Source organism: Pleurodeles waltl, chromosome 3_1 (assembly GCF_031143425.1).
Source record: "Pleurodeles waltl isolate 20211129_DDA chromosome 3_1, aPleWal1.hap1.20221129, whole genome shotgun sequence".
In the NCBI taxonomy this organism is placed as follows: Eukaryota; Metazoa; Chordata; class Amphibia; order Caudata; family Salamandridae; genus Pleurodeles; species Pleurodeles waltl.
The window spans coordinates 1,863,913,171-1,863,936,313 of record NC_090440.1 but is presented as its reverse complement, the minus strand read 5'-3'; the positions used below and the strand labels follow the sequence as shown (position 1 = coordinate 1,863,936,313).

General features: G+C 45.3%; 1 protein-coding gene across 5 annotated transcripts in view; it reads left to right on the top strand.

Moving 5' to 3' along the window:
- The window catches only part of PIKFYVE (phosphoinositide kinase, FYVE-type zinc finger containing), a 1,212,885-nt gene that overhangs the window by 23,408 nt on the left and 1,166,334 nt on the right, over positions 1-23,143 (top strand). For all 5 annotated transcript variants that reach the window (XR_011201631.1, XM_069225943.1, XM_069225942.1 and 2 more), the window contains exon 2: positions 21,952-22,133. Coding sequence is in view for 4 of the 5 variants with exons in the window: in XM_069225943.1 (XP_069082044.1) it covers positions 21,962-22,133 (172 nt within the window). In the remaining variant the exon portion in view is untranslated. The remainder of the gene's footprint in view (positions 1-21,951; positions 22,134-23,143) is intronic.

The window sequence follows — 23,143 nt, the reverse complement described above, 5'->3', positions numbered from 1 at the left end:
TCTGCTTGCCATGACCATGGTGCCCTATGAGGAAGAGAAGAGTGCTGGCGAGAGCAAGAACCTGTGAGCAATCCTGTTGTGTAGTTTCCTTTGTGAGGTGTGAAGAGACGGCTGCTGCACTAGTCTGGTCATTACCTGTGTGCAGGAAATGTCTGCGATCCTCATATGCCAGAAGAGTGCTGCTGTGAAGTGACCCATGGTCGTTGCTGTACCAAACAGCTCATCGCCCCTTTGCAGGGAGGAATCAGCAACCTCGTGTCACCGGAGGGGCTGCCGTAGATAGATTGCCATATGGACTGGACAGTCGCCTGTGTTCAGTGGTGAGCCGGTGACACCGTATGCCAGGAGGGGCTGCCTTGAGGAAATCTGCTGTACTGATTGAGTTGGAGTCCATGTGCAGTGAAGAGAAGTTGACCCCCATATGGCAGAGCAGCCCACCAGGACCAAGCAATAAGTATGACCTGGTCAGGAACATCACAGGACCCCTGCGAATCAGCACCGTAACTGAGGACCAGCATTGAGACGTTTCCACTACTTCTCACTCTTTCCCCCCTCCCCACCCTGTCACTGTGGGAAGAACCGAAGAACTTGCCCCACCCCCGTTCCATGTGGAGCCAAAAGAAAAAATGTGGTCATGCAGTCTTGCAGCCACAGTGACCCATGTGAGGAGCTTGAGGACCTCTGAGTGCAACTCGTCTGGGCAGTGGGCAGCGAACTTACCAGGGACGATTGCTGCAGGTCTGTACCAATGTCGGAGGCGTGCTCAAAGACTCCGATCCTGCAGGTGCAGTGAGACCGATTTCGGCCCAAGGGATGCCTGAGACTCAGCTTATTAGTGAGACTTCACCTGAATGTCGCCTATACTGAATAGGGAATTCCCACAATTGCTAGAGCAAGGAATGAGTGGCACCCAGGTAACCATCTAAAGAAACACTAGAGCACTGACCTCGGGACTGTGGAAGTTATTTATGAAAGTCATATTTCCCTTTGTGTTAGTAACAGTCAAATAAAATATTTCATTTTTCAGAACAACAAGTAGTTGGCTGTAGTCATTTATTGCTGCTGATGTTATTTTGAGTTGTGAGACTGTGTTTGTTCCCTGTACCCACCTCCCTCCCGATAAGGACTGCTCGACTTGTGCCATCACTGCGAGTCAAGTGCTAAAGATTTATGCCCAGTTGCTCAGAATCCATCGTAGGTCGGGCCTGGGAAATCAGGAGTGATAGACCTGAGTCTCCATGGCGGAGCCCAGTAATTCATGCTCGTCCCATGGTCCTCTGGGAGGGGCTCTTATGTTCTGAAACGCGACTCTGGTCTCCGTGAGAGCAGGTGCTTCATATCGACCTGCTGGTACTGCTGGTGATTGGACAGGCATTCAAGCTTCCCAAAAGCCCCCAGTTGTTGGGTGATCCATCCAGATTTTGTCGGATGACTGTGAGTCCATGGAGTTTAGTTAGTTTTTCTATTTCGCATCTGCAGGGATGTGGGGATGCCCTTTGCTGATCGGAAGGTGTTGAAAGGAGATTGGAGAGGTTATGGTCTGGGTGGAATGTCTCTCCTGGCCATCGTTTTTTCAATGTGCAAGTCCATTCCCAGTAAAATTTAAGTCAGATCTCGTGTTTTTTGAATCTGCAAATTGTGCCTGGAAACAATAGACCTCTAAGAGTATCCGCTTAGGGGAAACTCAACTATTTGGTGATGAAATTAAACTACAAACTTGCATGGATCTTGCAGCTTGATACAGTAGGCATTAAGTGCACACTGCTTGTAACCAGTATCATCAAGTTTTATGCTTCCTATTGGGTAATGTCACAAAATGTAGTGATTGAAATGTTCTTAGCTAAAATTGATTTTGTTCTCTACCATAATGTGGAGAAGGATATGAACTGAGTAGCTTTAGTTCAAGTTGTGTGTCAACTTAAAATCTTTATAATGAGAAATAGCCAGCAGCCTGTGGTGCACCTTAAATTAGGAGGCACAGTCCGTTATTAATTAGGTGAGGAGATAGTCCTGAATTATTTTGTTCTTTTTTCAGGCAGCAAAACTTTCATATGAAGAAAAATATAAAATCTGTTTCTTTTAATAAAATGATGCTACTCCACGTGGTGACAGTTAAACTTATAAGGGAGATCTTGCTTGAGTATGCCTACATATGTCATCCAAAAATATGCCTTTAACAAAGTCACTCAAATTGAAAGGCTGAGATCACATGGTAATGTCTAATTTGGGGGTCATGAGGGACAAGGAGCAAATTAAATATTTTGCAAACCTTAGTGAGGAATTTCCAGTACAAAAGTCCACATTCTTCAGATTTCTCCAGCTGTGATGCATGCGTAAACAACTGCAACACCAACTGACATACCTCCAGGAGTTTAACCCTTTAGAAGCCAAATTAATATTGGACCCACTAGATAAGGGTGAAATATTGTGATTGTACCGCTTCCAGGTTGCCAACCCCCCTGAACCCATGACCTAGACACGCTGTGTAGCTGAGATGCAGGCCTAGGTACATCAGATGTCGGCAAATAGAGAGAGGCCAGAATGCCCCCCCAAATTGTTGGCAGTTTCTTCCTGTCTCAGGCTTATCCAATTTCATTGTCTCCACTGAATCTACTATACCCCTCGGAGGTTGTGGAAAATGAATTTAGGGACTTTCACACACTGCACAAGATGTCATAACACAATGGGTACGTTGGTGCACATGTTCTTGGACTGTCCTGCCATACAATCTTGGTTAATTGTCAAAAACAATGCAACGAAGAACTGGAGAGACAGCGCACCCCTAACAGTATTAGAATGGAGACAAGGCATGGGTAGATGCTCAACCCTTGAAATAGCTGGTCTACAACTCAAAGTGATGCCTCCCGGAGATTTGATGTTCTCTGATGTCATTGTTGGGTACAGTGTAACAAAGTTATCCTGTATCTCACCACTGGACTGTCTTGAGTCCTCTGAGTGCACTATGTGGTTGGCATTTGGTGCTCCTCTGAGGTGGGCACGTTTGTACTACGTGATCCGAGAGATAGACGATGTCTGGACTCAGGTGCTTGGAAATGTCTTGCAATTGTGTTGCTAGTGGATAGTTACTGGTGAAGTCCGAAACCAATGTATATATCTCACACAAATTATGTTTGTTTCACTTGGATCACTGTCAGTAGGACCCACTGCACCATCATTCTGGACTTTGTTTTGCAATCATCAGGTCGACAATATGACTTTTTTAATTGGGTCATCACTTTTAATTTCGAGGTAGGAACAACAATGGACAGCAAAGGATTTCTGTGCTCTTCATTAGTATCCTACTGTTCCTTGCACTGAGTTTTTAGCTGATGACCTTTGCAGGTTTCAATCCCGCATTCAAATTCTGTTATGGCATAGTTATTCAATGGAACACTTCTCCACTTTTCCAGGGAAAGATCTGCCCAAGCAAAGGGAAGGGGGTCCAGCAAAGTGAATTTTATTTCTTTTTTCTAAAGAGGTCTGTGTCACTAGTCAAAGTGGTTCAGGTGACTCAAGGCAAGCCCACGTCCCACATAGGTTAGTCATGCCCTTCCATGTTGGGACAGTGATTATCCTGGCTCAGTCTGTGGATTCTCCTTAGTATGATAGTCAAGTTAATGACTATGCCCGAATGGTGCAAAAGGAAGGTACCTTCATTGTGCAGGTAAGATTGCGTGCAGGCACTTATGCCAGTATAAGGTATTTGACTTGACGTTACAAATTGGTGAGTTTCATGAAAGACATGCAGAGAAAATGTCTCATGTTTCTGAAGGCATTAATTTAATGAAGGGGTTCCCTTGGCAGCAGTCAGTGAGTTGTTACAGTACAGTTGAGCTCCTGGATTTTAGAGTCCATTATCTGCATAGCCATACGCACTTATACATTTCTCAGTAGCAGCCATTGTATAGCACCACATAACATACCCCGATCGCAACCTTCTTCACCCCTCCTAGTTCCCTCCGCGGGCCCCATTGGAGTCCTCCTCCCCACCTTTATCAGTAACTGATTCATGGCCCAGAAGGCTGTGCACATTTCCCCCCATGCCTGTGGATGCTCTGCCAATTTCTCATCCCGCCTGCACTTCCTCATGTGAACCTCTTCTGCCAGTGCCCACTCCTGGACATCCTCATGCCAAAGGTCTATCGATGGGGCCCTCTGTCCCATAGCCGTGATTGGCATGTGGCGCCGGGCCAGCACTAAAGCCAGCTGGAGGAACTTATAAGCCACCCCACTGCGTTTGGGTTTCTTGATGAGAGCCAGTAGGCACGGCATTGGGATGCTGTCCACCGGTATTCGTGTTAATTTATTTAATGCCGCCACTCCCTGTGTCCAGAATGTCTGTACTGCCTGACAGTACCATGCTAAATGCATGAAGTCCGCTTCATCCTTGCTACTGCGTGGGCATCTATTGTGAATAGTAGGTGTTAAGGGGTGCAGCTTCTTGGGTGTGAGATACGTTCTGTGGAGAAAGTTTATAATGTACTAATTTGAAGTGGGTGTTACTTGACACTGCATTCGCAAGGCTGCAAATGTTAGCTCAGCCCCTGTCACCCAGTGGGTCTGGCAAATCTGTGTCCCAATGGGTCCGTGCTCGGCTCAGGGCCTTGACATGCCTTTTCTTGTTGCCCTATACAGCAACATTATAAGGTGTCGCCCGACCCACGGTTCAGAAGGATGGCCAACCTATGTGTAATTTGTGGTGTGTCCGGATACATTATCCAGTTTCCTTTTGCCACTTCTGCAATTCCAGTATAATGTAGGAAGTTCCCTGGGCCCAACACAAAGGCCTCACATGCTTGTTTATACGTAATGAAGTACTTACCCAAATACAGGTCTCCCATCAGGCCACAACCACCCTCCCTCTTTGCCTGAAAGGACATATGGTTCATCATAATGTGACGAATTGGTTTCAATATCCATAAGGGTAGTTTCCTATGAAATGGTGCCCTCGTTAGTGCTGTCTCAACAAAGTCCTGCCATATTATGTCCCTGTGCCGAACTGCATAAGGCCTATCACTTCTCACCCCGTGACCCTCCTTGGGGGTTGCCGAAAGTTGTTTCACATCCACTGAACCCACTAGGAGTCACCCCTCCCATGTGTCCACATCCATGAACCAAGTAGCGCATATTGTTGGTGGGGTGCCCAATATTAATGAAGCAGATTTGGTACCTCAATTCCTCCATCTTCATATTGTCTGGTCATTGTAGTTGCTGCTACTCTGTTATCATGGTCTGCTTAGAGCAAAGAGATGAGTAGTGAGTTTATTCTCACAATACTAAATACATACGCTCCGAACAGAGAGGATGACTCCTTCTGTGGCATGCACGATTTATTAGTGCAGCATACTGACACGCCGCTATTGTGACTGGGAGACCCATCCCACGTCCCTTGTATGATGATAAACCGCCCATGGGATCTGCTTCCATATATGTGAGGGTGAGGGGGAGCAACGGGTCAATCCAAATAACCACCCCCCTGGCATATGTAGAGAAGGATACATGGTATAAAGGTCCCCTCCATTTCTTACCCAGGCGCGCAGTCCCCTCGTAGTTCAAGTGCATTTCCTCTAGGCATCCTATGGATACTCGATGCCTCTTAATAAAGGTAAGGACTCTGTGCCACTTAATGTGTGTCCCCAAACCCCTCTCATTCCATGTCAGAACTTTCAAATCAGGCTCCACCATAATGCACTCTGTATTGTCTGATCAGATCAATCCCTTTCCTGCGATAACCTATCCCAACCGCTACAGTACTTAAAACATAAACAACAACAATATAACAAACCCCTCTCATCCTCCCACCCACGGACAAGGATAATTCAACTAAGCGTTCTTCTATGCCCACCTCAATCTGTGCCAGGACTCACACCGTTACCCATCCAATCCAACAGGACTTGGTATCTAAAACAATAAGGCAGCGTCCCAGTCGACAGCCCTCCTGTAAGTTGTCCACAGTTGCCTTGTAATTCTCCGGATCTCCGTGCAAGAGCAATCCCTTTCTATTTCTTGGTGACGGTTGCAGGGATGTGGAATTCCTATCGCCCGACGCCCGGGACATCTTGTTTGGGGTCAAGGGCAACAAGTTTTTATGTTTACTTTGTCCTTGGGACAAGTAGACCCAACCCTCTGCAGCACAAACCCTTTGGCTGCCTGTTTACAGAGAGTGGAACTCTCTGCAGTTGAGGTAATGTGTTTCCAAAAGATAAGGCTGTTCGAACTTGTATTTATGGTTCATTATTTGAAATCCTTCATTATTAGGGTGAGTGCTGTAAATAAATGTTTTAAGGTCACACTTCACTACGGACGTTGGTTCCAGTACAAAAAAAAAAAACTTATATACACATGTTTGAAAAGTTTAGGCTATGAGGCTAAGTATAATTCTCCCAGAATGCTCTCTGATTAGATGCAAATGAAGTGTCATTTAGTAAAATGTGTTGGTGCATGCTAGTATTTCCCAAAAATATTTGTAATGGAAAATCAGTGTAACCATTTTCAACACGATTATGGGAAGCATGAAAATAAACAAACCCTGACAAAGCCAACTGATCTGACATATTTTTATAAGTCTTTTAGTTTCATCAATGCGTGTCTTGTTTTGACATGGCTTTTGTAACACTTTATTGTTGTGGGAGCTATCAGGCCCTCAACACTGTAACAAACACTGGCAAAAAAAACGTTTTTGAATTCTAAAAGCACACGTTGTCACCAGTGGCATAACAAAGGCCCCGCAGCTGCCCTCCTGGGGGCCCCTTCAGCACAGCACCTGGCCTGAGTCAGTCTGGAGAGGGGGCTCCTCCATGTTCTTTGCAGCAAAGGGGCACCCTCGAGTTTCGTTACGTCACGCGGGCGCAAAACAATCGCAGTTTGCACCCATTTCAAATGGGTGCTAACACTTTCGCTAAAGGGAAGGGGTCCCCATGGGACCCCTTCCCCATTGTGAATGTCACTGTAAACATTTTTTCAGAGCAGGCAGTGGTCCTGCGGAACACTGCCTGCTCTGAAAAAATTAAACAAAAAAGTTTCATTTTTCGTTTTTGTAATGCATCTTGTTTTCCTTTAAGGAAAACGGACTGCATTACAAAAAAAAAAAAAACTGCTTTATTAAAAAGCAGTCACAGACATGGTGGTCTGCTGTCTCCAGCAGGCCGCCATTTGCAAGGGGGTCGCAAATTGCGACCCACGTCATGATTATTCATGAGGGTGGGCATTTGCGAAGCCCTTGCGAATCACAGATGGTGTCAGGGACACCATCCTACATTCGCATTTGCGACTCTCAAATTGCGAGTCTCTCTGACTCGCAATTTGCGGGTTGCAAATCTGAACCTACTGACGTGGCCCCAAATTCTTAAAGTCACAAAAGTGCACCCATGGTATATGTCGTACCCCTATAAAATATTTGTGAACTGTATTTTAGCATGGGTAAATACGATGTGTAGATTTGCTCATGTGAAAATCTATTGAGCATTTGCAAGTTCATTTTCCCTCCAGCCACTTTCTTCCCAACCCTGGAAGAAGTTCTAATTCTGCCATTGTCAGGAGTAAATGTCCAACCTTTCTTATTATGGGAAAATATTAGAGAGAAGCTGGTGAAAATCTTTAAAACATGCAGGTTAGTAGGTTTGCAGACTCATAAGCATTCCAGCCCTGGAACTATTGCTTACTGCTTCCTCCAGCCCCAGTATGCAGATCTGCAGAAAGGTGGAAAAATAAGGAAATTGCTACAGTAGGGATTGAAACTGCAAGTATTCAAGCCCTACTAAGGTAGTAGCCCTGGCATAATCAGAGAGGCTATTATCAGAGCTCTTACATAATGAGATTACTGCCATAATTTGTTGCCACACTACATGGCACCAAAGGGACAAGTAGATCTTTTTACAGGACAAGTAGATTTTGAGAAGCAACCTGTCCCCTGGACAAGTAGATATTTTAAGAAATTCCACACCCCTGCGGTTGTTATACTTTTCGCATATGGGTAAATCCCCCACCCAACCCTAACTAGGTAACCAGTATCGGCATCTGCCTGCTGTTTGTATCCATTCCATTGGCAGCCATGCCACCAGTTGCTATCCACTCCCAGGTATTCATCCAGCATGTACTTCACCATACCTTATCCAGGTGCAGCTGCCTCCCTCCTTGCTCACTACACCCTAACTTCCAATTCGGGGTCCATCAGTGTATCCGGGACAATGTCTGATACGGGGCTTAGTGCTTCTACGTCCATGCCACCTGCCTCTGTCATGCTCCCCTCAGGCCTGTTTTCTCCAGCCTGTCTTGCACTGACCTGTAGTCTCCCACCTTCATGCACTGTGATCCTTCGGTGTCTCAGCGGATTCACTTGAGAACCATCGCTGACCACGACCTGCTATTGCCATATTTCGGAGTAGGATATAATCCCTGTCACCATAGTTAAGTATTTTTGCTATTATGGCTCTTGTTAGGGCCCCATGCGGTGGCACTAGCGCCCTATGGGCTCTTTCCAGCACAAACAGTTCAGAGAGTCCTGTTGGTTTAAGCTCAGCACGCATGCAGTCTTCTAGGAATTGTTTGGTGGAGCTCTCCTCCGTGCGTTCTGGGAATCCCAGCAGTCATATGTTACTGTGCTGGTTCCCCATTCCTATTAGGGTCACTCCTAACCCCATCCGGCCCCGACTGCCTTGTCATTCTTTGGGTCCCCTGATGTGATGTTGGGTGATAGTATTCGTAGTGGTCGTCCGGCCTGATCTGTCTTTGCCCATGGTGCAATCAATACAAGAGGGTGGAACCACCGGTCAGTGAAAGTTGACCATCTCCCTCCAGAGCAGTTCTCTCAAGGGGCAGCTACAACAACACACCAGTGGGGAGTTCTAGCAATGCCTGTCCCCACAGGCTAATGGTGCGCACCCCACCAGGTCACCCCCTTCATTATTAAGCTGTTCAATGGCGTGTCCTCCACATGTAGGAAATTCCAGGTGGGAACCTTAGGATGCTCCAGTACACCCCGATGCAGGCATTATAATCCAGTCATGACAGGGCTCCACACTAGCCTCTCTGTCGAACCATAGCAGCAGGATGAATATTTCACGCCCTCGTCTGTGATTCTATACTCCCATAGGAGGTAAGTAATACACAAATTTTATATACACTAGTATGCAGAAATAGGAATAAAAAGAGTTAGAAACCAGTGCAATTAGTGAAAATAACAATAGAGTGAAATAGCTCTAGGGGGAGCACAAACCATATACTAATAAAATGGAATGCGAAAGTCTGTTCCCCTCCTAGGTAAATGGAGTGTATAGAGGGGAACTGGGAGTACTAGGGAAGTCCAAATTTAAGTACCACAACCCACCCCAGCGACCAGGACAGCAGGAGGAAATCACTGTAAATTCCCCAGAACACACACAATGAAGAGAAGAAGAATTCAAAACCCAGAAGAGACTGCAAGACACCAACAGTGGATTCTTGGACAAGAGGACCTGTGGAAGAAGAGTACCAAGTCCAAGAAGCACAGCAGAGTTCAGGAAGGGCAGGAGCCCCTTCCCAACTGACTGAAGGTGCAATAGGTGAGTCAACGGTGAAGGAGAGTCAGCACTGCACCCACGAAGGCGAAGTTGAGTTCCTGGAGGATGCAGGTGATGTCCCACACCGGAAGGAGGATTGCGTCTTCGGATTCCGCCAACAAGCTTTGGCACACGCACAACTTGCGGTTAGTGAAAAGTAGAGTTGCCGGGGACATGGAAGGACCAGGTGGACTCTACCCAGGAGGAGGAGCCAGAGGGGGCCCTCAGCCAACACATGGAGCCCACAGAAGCCCAGGCAGCACCCACAGGAGTGCCACAGGATGGGGACACAAAACTCACAGAAGAGGCCCACACAGCACTACGAAAAGGGCATGCAGCTGGAGAACCACTCAAAGAGCTGTGCATTGCAGGATGGAGTTCTGGGGCCGGAGTTTCAGGATACCTGAAGATCTTGTGAAAAGAAGATGTCAACAACAAGGCGTGGCAGCTGCAAGGGATGCGGTGCATGGGGGTACTGTCCTACGTGGGCAGACAACGGCTTACCTCCACCTGAGTTGGACAGCTGGAAGAGACAACCGACTGGACCACTTCAGTCCACCACCTGTGATGCAGGATTCACACAGCTCAGTAGGAGAGGGGATCCACGCAGCTGGTCATCGTTTCAGTTGGTGCTGCAGAAGCAGGGGAGTGACTCCTTCATCCAAGGGAGATTCCTTCTTTCTTCTGATACAGGCTGAAGACTGGCTGTCCTCAGAGGATGCATGACCAGGGAAATGTTGCAGTTGCTGGATGGAGCCGGAGATACAATGTTGCCTGAGGTGACTTTCTTCTTTCTTGCAGCTTGTCGGATCCTGGAGTATCCAGGTGCATTTTCTTCGGTCAGAAGTTGAAGTAGAGGGTGCAGAGTATTCCTGCTGGAATCTTGCCATTTGAATGTGAGGAACCACTGAAGAGAGAGACCCTAAATAGCCCTGAAAGGGGGATTGTTCACCTAGTGGGGTGAACACCTTTCAGGAGGAGCTCTGACATCACCTGCTGGCACTGGCCACTCATATGCTCCCAGAGTTCCCTTTCAACCTTGGATCCAAGATGGCAAAACCTAGGGACCCTCTGGAGGGGCTCTGAGCACCACCCCTGGGGTGGTGATGGACAGGAGAGTGGTCACTCATCTTTCCTTTGTCCAGTTTCACGCCAGAGCGCAAACTATGGGTCCCTGAACCTATGTAGACTGTATTATGCAAGGAGGGCACCAAATGTGCCCTTCAGAGCATTGTCAGTGGTTTGGGGAGGCAGCCCTTCCCCAGCCTGTAACACCTATTTACAAAGGGAGAGGGTGTAACGCCCCTCTCCCAAAGGAGATCCTTTGTTCTGCCTTCCTAGGCCTGAGCTTCTCAAGCAATAGGAGGGCAGAAACCTGTCTGGGTGGTGGCAGCAGCTTGGGCTGCCTAGAAACCCTCAGAAGGCTGGAACGGCAATACTGGGGGTCCTTTAAGGAGCCCCCAGAGTGCATTGAATCATACAGCCAATGCTTGGAAAAGCATTGGGGTATGATTCCAACATGTTTGACACCAAACATGCCTATGTTCTGCGTTACCATTATGTAGCTAGACGTAGGTAGTGTCTATCCAGTACATGCGTAAAATGGAGTCCCCCGCACTCACCAAGTCCAGGAAAATGGGCCTGGAGTTTGTGGGGGCACCTCTGCTAGTGCAGGGGTGCCCTCACATACAGGTACTTTGCACTCTGCCCTCTGGGCTAGAAGGCCTGCCATAGGAGTGACTTATAAGTGATCTGGTGCAGTGAAAAGTGTCAATGAAATGATGCTTGCACCTTTTCACGCAGGCTGTAATGGCAGTCCTGCAGAATACTTTGCTTGGGCTCCCTATGGCTGGCAAAATATATGCTGCAGCCCGTAGGGATCCCCTGGAACCCCAGTGCCCTGGGTACCTAGGTACCATATACTAGGGACTTAAAATAGGGGACCCGTGTGCCAATTGTGGATGAAATACAGAGTTTTGGGAGAGAGAGTATAATCACAAGGGTCCTGGTTAGCAGGATCTCAGTGAACACAGTCAAACACACTGACATGAGGCAGAAAAATGGGGTAACCACACCAAGAGAGAGGGTGCTTTCCTACAACACTCCGGCCTAGGTATACCCTACCCCACTTAGGCAGTGTTGAGTGGATTTCTACAGCACAGCCACGCCTGTGGCAAAACCCTTGCTAAATCCCAAGAAGATGTCCAACTCTAGCTGTGCACAGCCCTATTTGTTTTGGCACCCTGCATGACAGAGCTGCATAAAACTTGCCATTTAAAATAGAATAACCTTTTATTTTTGTATTTATTATTTTCTTAGGTTTCTTGCAAAAAAAACAACACAAAAGCTATTTCGAAAACAAAGGGGATTTTCACTGAAAAACATAACCACAACTGCACAGGCCATATTTTGTAAAGGCTAACATTTAACATTTTCAGTTTCAAATAGATCCCTCTAGGAGAAAATTGGTGGTAAATTGTACAGTCTTTGGTCCTAGCCATAGGTCCTTTTTCCTGACTGGACCTCAATATTTGGAAGCTGCGATGCAACACTATGCTCCTGTTTGAACTTTGTGCTCTTCTCAGACTTCCTTTGCTGTGGTTATGAGGGTAAGGTATTTTAGAAGGGGTGGTCGTCTTCTCTTTATTAGCTGCTTATGCTAGGGACAAGCTTGAACTTTGAAAAGCCGAAGACGTGGCTCTTTGTTCATGCAGGATTGCTGTCTCTCTGACCTAATTGTTTTTTAAGCCCTGGGACACTCATCAGAGCAGCTGCATGCTTTATATTAGTCAGTTAATTCATTAATTCATTCATTGTGTGTTTTTCCCATTACATGTCTCGTAAGATACTTTGCTCTACACTAGATTAATAACTGCTAAACAGAAATAGATTTAGTATGGTTTCGCATAAATCCGTTCAGCTGTTTTATTATGAAGAGGTGCTGCTTAGTCTTCAAAGGTTATTATATGTATATCTTGGCAGGTAAATTCAGGACCCAAGTTCGAGGACCTAAATCTTTGAAAAATAAATAAATCACAAGGGAGCAGTATTTTCTCTTACGTTCCAGTGGGGGTTGGGGGTGGGGGTGGGGGTGTGGTTGAGGGGAGGCTGGATTGTGAAACATCACTTGGGTCTAAAGACCCAACTGCTTTCATTGCCAAATATCAACTGGAAGTTTTTGACTCCATGGCTAGTATTGGATTCCTAGTACTGAAGTCTATGTCCTAGAAAAAAATGCAAGTTGAGGTTTAAGTGACAGTGAAAGCATCCCCTGCTCCAAGAAGGATAACAGATAGTTCCAGAGAGGTAGAAACTGTTCTATCAATGTAAAAAAAAGCCCCTGATTTTGTCAAGGGATTCAAAGGCCCTTGTCTTGGTTAAAGGGCCTATGTCAGGGTTCAACGACCCAAGTTTGAGGATCCGGGCTCATTTAAGGATCTGAGCCCAAGTTCTATGAGCTGCATCATTTATTTATTTGGAAAGTCTCAAAATAATAATAAACAAATCCATGCAGCCTTAGCACTTAGCAGGTATTTTTCAAGTCAATATGGTGGTGAAGGGCCTGGCAAAAAACTGTGTGTGATGGGTGTTGGGCCATGGCCAGGCCCTCTGTGAACCTCCTGCCATGCACAGAATTTGGCTGATAAACAGTGCTGTTTGGATGCCTGGAACGAGGGTGTAGTGTATCCTACAAAAAGTGACTGGAAAAAAAACGTGAGTAAGTTGTAGTTTGTTTAGTACATAAGATGTTAACTTGTGCTGTAAATACATCTTTCAAATTTCCTGAAGAGACGCAGTTAAAATAAAGTTACGAAACTAAACCTAAAAAACACTAACATTGGCTGCCTATAGTTTTTTTTTTTTTAATATGTTTTTATTTGATTTAACACAGCAAATGAACATAGTGCAGATATACATATCAGCGTAATACAATGCAGCTATTTGTACATTTCCCTCGGACCTTATAATTACATTTGTTTAACCAAAAGTAGCGGTGCCCGCAGGAGGCCCAGGGTGTTAAAGTAGGCATTTGCGTGCGCGCAATCGGTGGAGCAAGGTCGGGGGAAACGTTATTAGGGGAGCTATAATGGGTAAGATAAAAATTTAAAAATAGAACTACAGATAGGGGGAGGGGGTGTGGGAGGGCCAAAGGAAGGGGGAGCCAGCAGGAGCTCATTGATCGTGGTCCCCAGGCGGGGGGAGGGGGAAATTGCCCAGAGGAGCGCCGTGCCAGCTGTACGAGAGTCTGCGGACCACCCCCCCCCCCCCCACCCAGACTATGCCCAATCCATCATTTGTGATGAAGTGGACTGGTTCAATTGTGGAGGGTCATTATGGAGTGTCAGGGGGTGTTCGATAATGTTAACGGGATTAGCTATTTTAGTACTTGGGAGTTATCCTTTATTGAGGTGTTCATGGTGGGCGTACATCGTCTTTGTTTTCGATTTTTGTGACAGAGGAATTCCATGTATTCAGTCCCTTGATCGGGATCCCCTTGGCCAACAGTAGCTGCAACGTCCGAGCCTCGGCTCTGGCCCAACGCAGCAGCTCTGAGCGCCACAAATCGATCCCAGGGGCCGCCGAGGCTTTCCACTGCATAGCTATGAGGCGTCTGAAACATCACCAACGCCAGGGCTATGCATCTTAGTGAGTGCTTCTGGTTTTTGGGGTGGGGACCGATACCAAGCAAGCAAAGTTCTGGAGTGAGAGGGAGCTTGATAGCCGTCCACTCCGACAACTGGGTTATGATATCATTCCAAGTTGTGCGGACTGGGAGGCAGTCCCAAGTCAAATGGAAGAAATTGACATCGGGAGTTGCGCATCTAGGGCAGACCTGGGGCGATTGGGGGAACATACGTGTAATGCGGTGGGGTGATAGGTAAGTTTGGTGTACATAATTAAACTGGGTATAACGAAATCGTGGGTTGCGTGATACTTCTTTTACCATATTCAGGGCCTGGGACCAAGCGCGCTGTGTCAATGGATCAGATAGCACACCGTCCCATCTATTTTTTGCTTGGTCTTGACTATGTTCTAAGTGAGAGGTGAGGATCGTGTGTATTCTGGATACGTTTAGTGGGGCGGTTATGCTGCTGAGTATGTCGTGAAGCGTAGCGGAGATGCTAGGCTCGAGGTTGCCGGAGTTCCAGCAGGCGCGAAGCACTTGTCACCCTCACCAAGTGTTATGAAGCCGCCTTGCCCCAAGTTGTATTTAGTGGAGAGAGCGTTGAATGTTAGTAGGTGGCCTTCACTGTATAGATCCCCAATTGTGCTTATGCCTTTATCGACCCAACCGCCTAGACCCACCCTGGGAGCTATATTGGCGAGTTTCAAGTTTGCTAGAAGTGGGATCCTGGGGGAGTAAGGCGGAGATTGAGCATCTGATAGTACATAGCGGCCCCATACCCGGTGCGCTATTTTCAGTAATATATTATGTGGGTGTTTGGGCTGCTCACGGTTCATAAGGTACTGAAGTACTCCCGTGTTACCCAGGGAGGAGAGGATCTGTTGTGATTCCGCTCCTTCAGGGCTTCCTAGCCAGGCGGACGTCCATTGTAACTGGGCGGCTCCGTTGTATAGTTCAAATCTGGGAGCTCCCATGCCACCCATGGCCAGTGATTGATGTATTTTAGTTAAAGCTACCCGTCGCCTTCTGTTGCCCCAAATTAATGCTGTTAGGAGGCTATTCAGTAATTTAAAGAATGAGGCTGGTAGTATCAACGGTAGAGCCATAAAAAAATAGAGGAGTCGGGGAAGGATTATCATTTTGGCAATGGCCACTCTTCCCATAGGTGAGAGCGGGAGTGAGCTCCAGAAGGGCAAGGAGCCTCTAATGGATCTGATCGCCTGCCCTAGATTACCGTCCCTGAGATCTTGTGTGTCGTGATATGTATTTAGGCCTAGGTATTTGAAAGTTGTGAAGCACCATTTCAAATCGCCTGGGGTGGGGAGTGCCCTGTGAGCCTCAGGAACCGGCTGCATGGGGAATATACACGATTTTGTCCAGTTCACCTCCAACCCGGCAAGTGAGCAGAATTCACGCAGTAGTTTCAATAAGGCAGGCAGAGAGTCATTATAATTACGGCGAAAGATAAGGGCGTCGTCTGCATATAAAAATACTATGCGGTGCATGTGGTCATCTTGAATGCCCCATAAAGGGGCTACCAACCGTAGACGGGCCGCTAGGGGTTCGATGGCGAGGGCGAACAAGAGAGGAGACAATGGGCATCCTTGCCTAGTTCCCCTTTCAATATTAAATGATTGGGAGATCGTGTCACCTGTTTTGACCCGTGCGGTAGGGTTGGTGTAAAGCACCCTCACCCATGCAATGTATGCCCGTCCGAAGCCCATGCGATGGAGGGTTTCCATCAGGAAGGGCCACCCAAGCGTGTCAAATGCTTTTTCTATGTCTAAGGCCACCGCAACTCGGGAGTAATCACCCGCTGGGGAGTTCGCCATTAATCGCAGTAAATTTCTGATATTGCTATAGGTGCTTCGGCCAGGGATGAAACCGGACTGATCCAGATGGATCAAGTCCGACATGTATGGGAGCAGTCAATTGGCCAATAATTTACCTAGTAGTTTACAGTCTGTGTTCAATAGCGATAGTGGTCTGTATGAGCGTTCATCTAGGGGGTCGCGGCCTGGTTTGGGGAGTACCGCTATTAGAGCTTCCCGACTAGTGTCGGGTAATTGGCCTCGTTCTCTTGCTTCGGATAACATCGTGAGGTATGGGGTTAAAATTTGCGATGAGAACGTGGTATAATACTCCGGGGGAAGACCATCGCTGCCGGGTGCCTTATTTTGCACCAGTTGTTGCAGTGCCTGTTGTATTTCTTTTGTGTCTATAGGCCAGTCCAGATCGGCTGTTTGTACTGCGGTCAGGCGGGTTATGGTGATGTCATTAAATAACTCGCCTAAATTGGTTGTGGGGGAAAGAGGGTGAGCTTTGTAAAGTGTGCAATAGTAGTCTCTGAAGGCGCTATTAATGTCTGCTTGGGTATTCACTATTAAGCCTGTGCTTAGGCGGATGGCGCCTATAGGAGAGTTCCGGGGATTGGATCTTGTGAGCCATGATAGAAGTTTCCCTGGTCTGTCACCCTCCGAGTGCGTGCGGGCCATGTGGTGTCGATAGTCGAAAAGACTTAGTCGTTTGTCTGTTTCGTACCACTTTGCTCTCACTCCGGAGAGCTCAGTCTGTCTGATCGAGCCGCTAGCAAATTTATTTTCGGAGAGGTGGACTTCCGCTTCTAGGTCGCGAAGCTCGCGTGCTAATGTTTGCCTTACACCTACTGTCTTTGATATGCAAGCTCCCCTTATTACAGCTTTGTGGGCGTCCCACTCGTTTGCTCTGGAGTTCGACGTCCCATAATTTTGAGTGAAGTAGGAGGAAAGATGTTCGGATAAATCAGTTCTAAATGGCGGGTCCTGCAGTAACTGGGTTTGCAGCCGCCATGTTGGGATACAGGCGCGTGGCCTGCCCCATCTAATGTGGGCGATAAGTGGGGAGTGGTCTGAGATTACCCTTGCAGTATATTCGGCGCTCGTGATTTTATGTATCAGATCCGGAGTTGTAAGAATGAGGTCTATGCGGGTATGGAGAAGGTGTACCGGGGAATAATAGGAGAATTCCCGGTCTTGTGGGTGTAAGTGCCTCCAGGTATCTATTAGGCGGCGATCCGACATCCATTTCCGTATCAATTGCGAGTTTTTGGTGGCTGGGGTAGCGGTTATAGGGGGATGTGACCTATACATGTCTATTTGCGGTACGCAGTTCATGTCACCGCCCCAGTTGCATGCTGTGAGTGAATCATTAGATATGTGGGAAATAGTGTTATGTAGGAAGTCTCCTTGCCCTACGTTCGGGATGTATAATCCGTTAATCACCAACATCTCACCGTCTAATTGGCCTGTTAGATGTATATACCTGCCATCCCTATCGGTAACACTGCGTTGTACTGTGTAGGGAACCCCAGGTAATATCCACACGAGGACCCCTCTAGCGAAGGATGAATTACCCGAGCCATACGCCTGTCCCGCCCAACATTTCAATAGCCGAGGGATCTCCTCTGAGGGAATGTGTGTTTCTTGGAGGATAGCGATATGGATGCGGTGTCTTTTTAAGTGTGCGTGTATTCTACTGCGTTTTTTTTTGTACCCGCCATGCCCTTCACGTTCCAGGTCATTATGTTGTATGTAGGTGACTTATTCATTATATTGGGGTGGAGTTTGGCGCGTTGAAGTTATGGTCCCGGGATCCCACCTCCAGTGACCAACTTGAGTTGCCATCCTCCCTGCGTGTACCTTGCGCGTGTAGCCCGACCGCTTCGCCCCCACTTGACGACCTTCCCCCGGCCCAAAGAAATAGAGCTAAATAACAGATAGAGAAAATAAGAGAAAGAGAAACAACGGCTGCCTATAGTTAATTGTGGAAACTAACTCACCCGTTTACACGTGTGATGTCTTGGAATGACATCAAAAATTAAATTTAAGACATTACTAATTACTTCAGTAACATCACTGGTAACATGTGTCACCTCACCATTTTTAAATCCTCAGTGACCTCACTTTGATACTTTGTCTGGATTTTCTTTCAAGAACATAGCCTGGTAGTAGGCTTTCTAGACAATGTCAATGTGCCAACCCGAAACAGAAAGCCATCTGCAGCCATCCTGAAACTCCCTGAGCAGTGTTTGCCAGAAATGCATTTTAGGTACCTATCAATTCTGTGAGATATCACTGGAATACTTGGTTACTTTCATCATGGAATGTAACATTCAAGAACATTAGGAAACTAGAAATATATTTTTAAAGATTCATTGTAAAATCTAAATCCTATCCTAGTGCTTACAACATGAAATACAACAGTTATAGAAATCAGTGACAGTGTCAATGATAATGATCAGAAAGGTGAACAATTAACAATATTGTAACATTGTGGTGATGTCATTAACCTTTTATTATAATATCTCCAACCCACTCCCCTTTCTCTTGGGTAACTAAACTAAACTTTTTATAAAAAAAGGTCTAATTATCGTTTCAACGATGGTTCACACCAGCATACCTCTCTGAACAATAGAACCAATGTTTAACAAAGTAACAGGTCTGCTAGTCTTGTTAGCTTTGGCTGGCAGGCAGATAAACCCATGGAGTGAAGGTCAGATGCGCATCTCTGTAGCCTTCAGTGAAGGAAAGTGATTACAGTTCTTCTGTCTTCAGTCTCTGGTATGAAGTTCATCGATGTCTATTTAAACTCTTCTTTGTTATGTATAACAGAGAACATTGTTGAACATTTTCAGAGTAAACGGTTGGCAGGAAGGTCATAGCACCCTTTCAGTTACTTACATTCTGTGAAAACCTTGACCATTGTTTAAAAAAACAGAAATCAAGATTTGAAATTATTAGCTTATACGAAACATTGTTCATTATTTTAAAAACAATCACTAGTAAAGGGAATTTGCTCCATACAGAGGAACATGAAAATATTCAAGCAGACTTAATCAGGGGTGTGGAATTTATTAAAATATCTACTTGTCCAGGGGACAGGTTGCTTCTCAAATCTACTTGTCCTGTAAAAAGATCTACTTGTCCCTTTGGTGCCATGTAGTGTGGCGACAAATTATGGCAGCAATTAATAGCCTCTCTGATTATGCCAGGGCTACTACCATAGTAGGGCTTGAATACTTGGAGTTTCAATCCCTACTGTAGCAATTTCCTTATTTTGCCACCTTTCTGCAGATCTGCATACTGGGGCTGGAGGAAGCAGTAAGCAATAGTTCCAGGGCTGGAATGCCTTTGAGTCTGCAAACCTACTAACCTGCATGTTTTAAAGATTTTTACCAGCTTCTCTCTAATATTTTCCCATAATAAGAAAGGTTGGACATTTACTCCTGACAATGGCAGAATTAGAACTTCTTCCAGGGTTGGGAAGAAAGTGGGTGGAGGGAAAATGAACTTGCAAATTCTCAATAGATTTTCACATGAGCAAATCTACACATCGTATTTACCCACGGTAAAATACAGTTCACAAATATTTTATAGGGGTACGACATATACCATGGGTGCACTTTTGTGACTTTGTTTAAGAATTTGGGGCCACAAGTAGGTAGGTTCAGATTTGTGACCTGCAAATTGCAAGTCGCAAATCCGAATGTAGGATGGTGTCCTTGACACCATCTGTGATTCGCAAGGGCTTCGCAAATGCCCACATCATGAATAATCATGAGGTGGGTCGCAATTTGCGACCCCCTCACGAATGGTGGCCTGCTGGAGACAGCAGACCACCATGTCTGTGACTGCTTTTCAATAAAGCAGTTTTTTTTTTTTTTTTTTGTAATGCAGCCAGTTTTCCTTAAAGGAAAACGAGATGCAAAACAAAAACGAAAAATGAAATGTTTTCGTTTCATTTTTTCAGAGCAGGCAGTGGTCCGCAGGACCACTGCCTGCTCTGAAATTTTTTTTACAGTGACATTCACAATGGGGAAGGGGTCCCATGGGGATCCCTTCCCTTTTGCGAAAGTGTTAGCACCCATTTGAAATGGGTGCAAACTGCGATTGGTTTGCGCCCGCGTTCGCGGTCACAAAACAATCCTACATTGCACTGCGAGTTGCAATTAGGAAGGGAACACCCCTTACTAATTGCGAGTCGCAAACCCGTTTTGTGATTTGGTAACCAGGTTACTGAATCGCAAAACTGGGTTTGTGCATCGCAATGTGCTTTTTGCACGTCGCAAACAGCGAAAGTCGCTGTTTGCGACATGCAAAAAGCTACCTACATGTGGGTCTTGGTCCCTAATTAGGTCTGGTGTTAACAAAGACATTTTGTTTTTATTAAACTTCTATTTCTCTCTCTTTCGGCTGGCTTTACTGTGAGTGATCGCATTCTGCTCTTCCACAAGGAGCATATTGCCACACAAAGTAGTTTTGTTCAGTGTCAGGAACTACAGTGGCAATCAGTGACGTAACGAAACTGGAGGGTGCCCCTTTGCAAAGAACATGGAGGAGCCCCCTCTCCACACTCACTCAGGGCAGGTGCTGTGCTGACGGGGCCCCCTGGAGGGCGGCTGCGGGGCCTTTGTTATGCCGCTGGTGGCAACGTGTGCTTTAAGAGTTCAAAAACTTTTTGGGGGGGTTTTGCCAATGTTTGTTACAATGTTGAGGGCTGGTAGCTCCCACAACAATAAAGTGTTACAAAAGCCATGTCAAAACAAGACACGCATTGATGAAACTAAAAGACGTATAAAAGTATGTCAGATCAGTTGGCTTTGTCAGTGTTTGTTTATTTTCATGCTTCCCATAATCGTGTTGAAAATGGTTACACTGATTTTCCATTAGAAATATTTTTGGGAAATACTAGCATGCATCAACACATTTGACTAAATGACACTTCATTTGCATATAATCAGAGAGCATTCTGGGAGCATTATACTTAGCCTCTTAGTCTAAACTTTTCAAACATGTGTGTACACGTTTTTTTTTTTTTGTACTGGAACCAACGTCAGTAGTGAAGTGTGACCTTAAAACATTTCTTTACAGCACGCACCCTAATAATGAAGGCTTTCAAATAATGAACCATAAATACAAGTTCGAACAGCATTATCTTTTGGAAACACATTACCTCAACTGCAGAGAGTTCAACTCTCTGTAAACAGGCAGCCAAAGGGTTTGTGCTGCAGGGGGTTGGGCCTACTTGTCCCAAGGACAAAGTAAACATAAAAACTTGTTGCCCTTGACCCCAAACAAGATGTCCCGGGCGTCGGGCGATAGGAATTCCACATCCCTGTTAATGTAATGTAAACATTGACATGAATAAATGTGCATTTATATTTGACACTGTTATCTAAATAAAAAACATATATCATTCAAGAAGGAGGATACCTAATAGAAAACATATGTAGCTAAATATATGGACACTATGTTGCTGTTCTGGGGGAGGAGGTATGCAGAAGGTATAGTCTATTTTGTTCAGCTCAAAGGGTCCTAGAACGATATGATGGCTGAGTACAGGGTGTGGGTGAAATCTGGCCCTTCTGTTTTACTTATATTTGCTTTGTTCTTCCATGTCAGTTGTTTTTGCTGGTGCATGAACTTTTAAAGTTAGCATCTCTTTTCCGTGGCCACTCTTTTTCGAAATAAGACTTATTTTACAATACGTTCTCTTGTATACTTCTAGACTAATCTGTTTTGGCCCATCAAGGAAGCATTATATGTTTGATGTCACACATTTTTTGTAGAACTTGGAATATGAAGCTTTTAATTACACTGTGACGTTTTGCAAACATTTTTTAATTGTTATTAGTTTCGTTTTCACTAGCTATTGTTTGCTACTGACACCGACCTTGTTTTTTTCATTGTTCTATTCCTTCTGCTTTCCCCATTTGACTGTCTTACTACCAATTTGATTTGCCTACCATAGGTCTCGTGAAATGGCTGCAGATGATAAACCTTCCCCAACTTTGGATTCTGTCAGTGAACTGCCTCGATCCCCAAGCAGCCCTTCTCACCTGACCCATTTCAAACCATTGACTCCAGATCAAGAAGATCCGCCCTTCAAATCCGCTTACAGTTCATTTGTGAATCTCTTCCGCTTCACTAAAGGTGAGATTATGGACTGAAACTCAGTAGGATGCTTTATAACTTTATTTTTAAATTCCATACGTAATGTCTTTATTTTATGTTGTTTTGTGCAAATTCCTTATGTAATTATGAGTGGGAATAGACCGAGTTTGCATTGATCCAGGACTTAGGGGTCTCAGGTTTGCAGCAACATGCCTCAGTGGCTCTTTTAACCAGGATCTTTAGCATTTTTGCATTGATATATTTGTGGTTCTGTTTATCCTGTTAGAATTTCAAAACTAATACTACCAGAGTCCAAGGAAAAAGCATGAAGTTGATGAGCATTTCCCACATCATGTACAACTAGAAAACCTGAGCTATGAAAGGTCACGTTATGTCAAAAGAATCATGAACTACCTGTACAGTTCAAGTTAATGTCTATTTGTTTATAGAACTGCTAAGTTGTATCTTTGTTCATTGAGGACTAAAAGTGGTATTAATTATTTTATAAATAAGGAACTTCAAAACATAGCTCGGTATGCATCTTAAAGTCAGTCACACCGAATTCAGAGACCCTAACTAAACTCAATTAGGGTAGTTGTGATTGTGCTATATAAAAATGAACCCTTGAATATAGACCTACTGTTTCAATGAGAGTGATGTAATTTAGTAGTAATCTGTTACACATTACCTAGAAAACAAAAAACCTGAAAGGGTGGCTTTCTTGCCTCATCCAGTGAAACTATGCTATTGCTATTACATACATTCACTTCACATATGGCCTTCAGTAAAGTCATTAAAATCTGTCTTTCCTAAGATTCACGTTAATGCTTTTCCAATTTTGTTTGTTGCACCTGTAAGCCTAGGAGTGGCCACGCAGTTTATATGCAAAATAGAAATACCTCAAGCACTGCATGCTGTTCTCGTGTGATTTATTTATTTATTTATTTATTTTATTTTCATTTTCCTCTCTTCGTTTTAGATAATGTTAGCAATGGGGTTTTGTCACAGGTGAACATTTGAATTGAACATTTGAATTGATTAACTTTTAA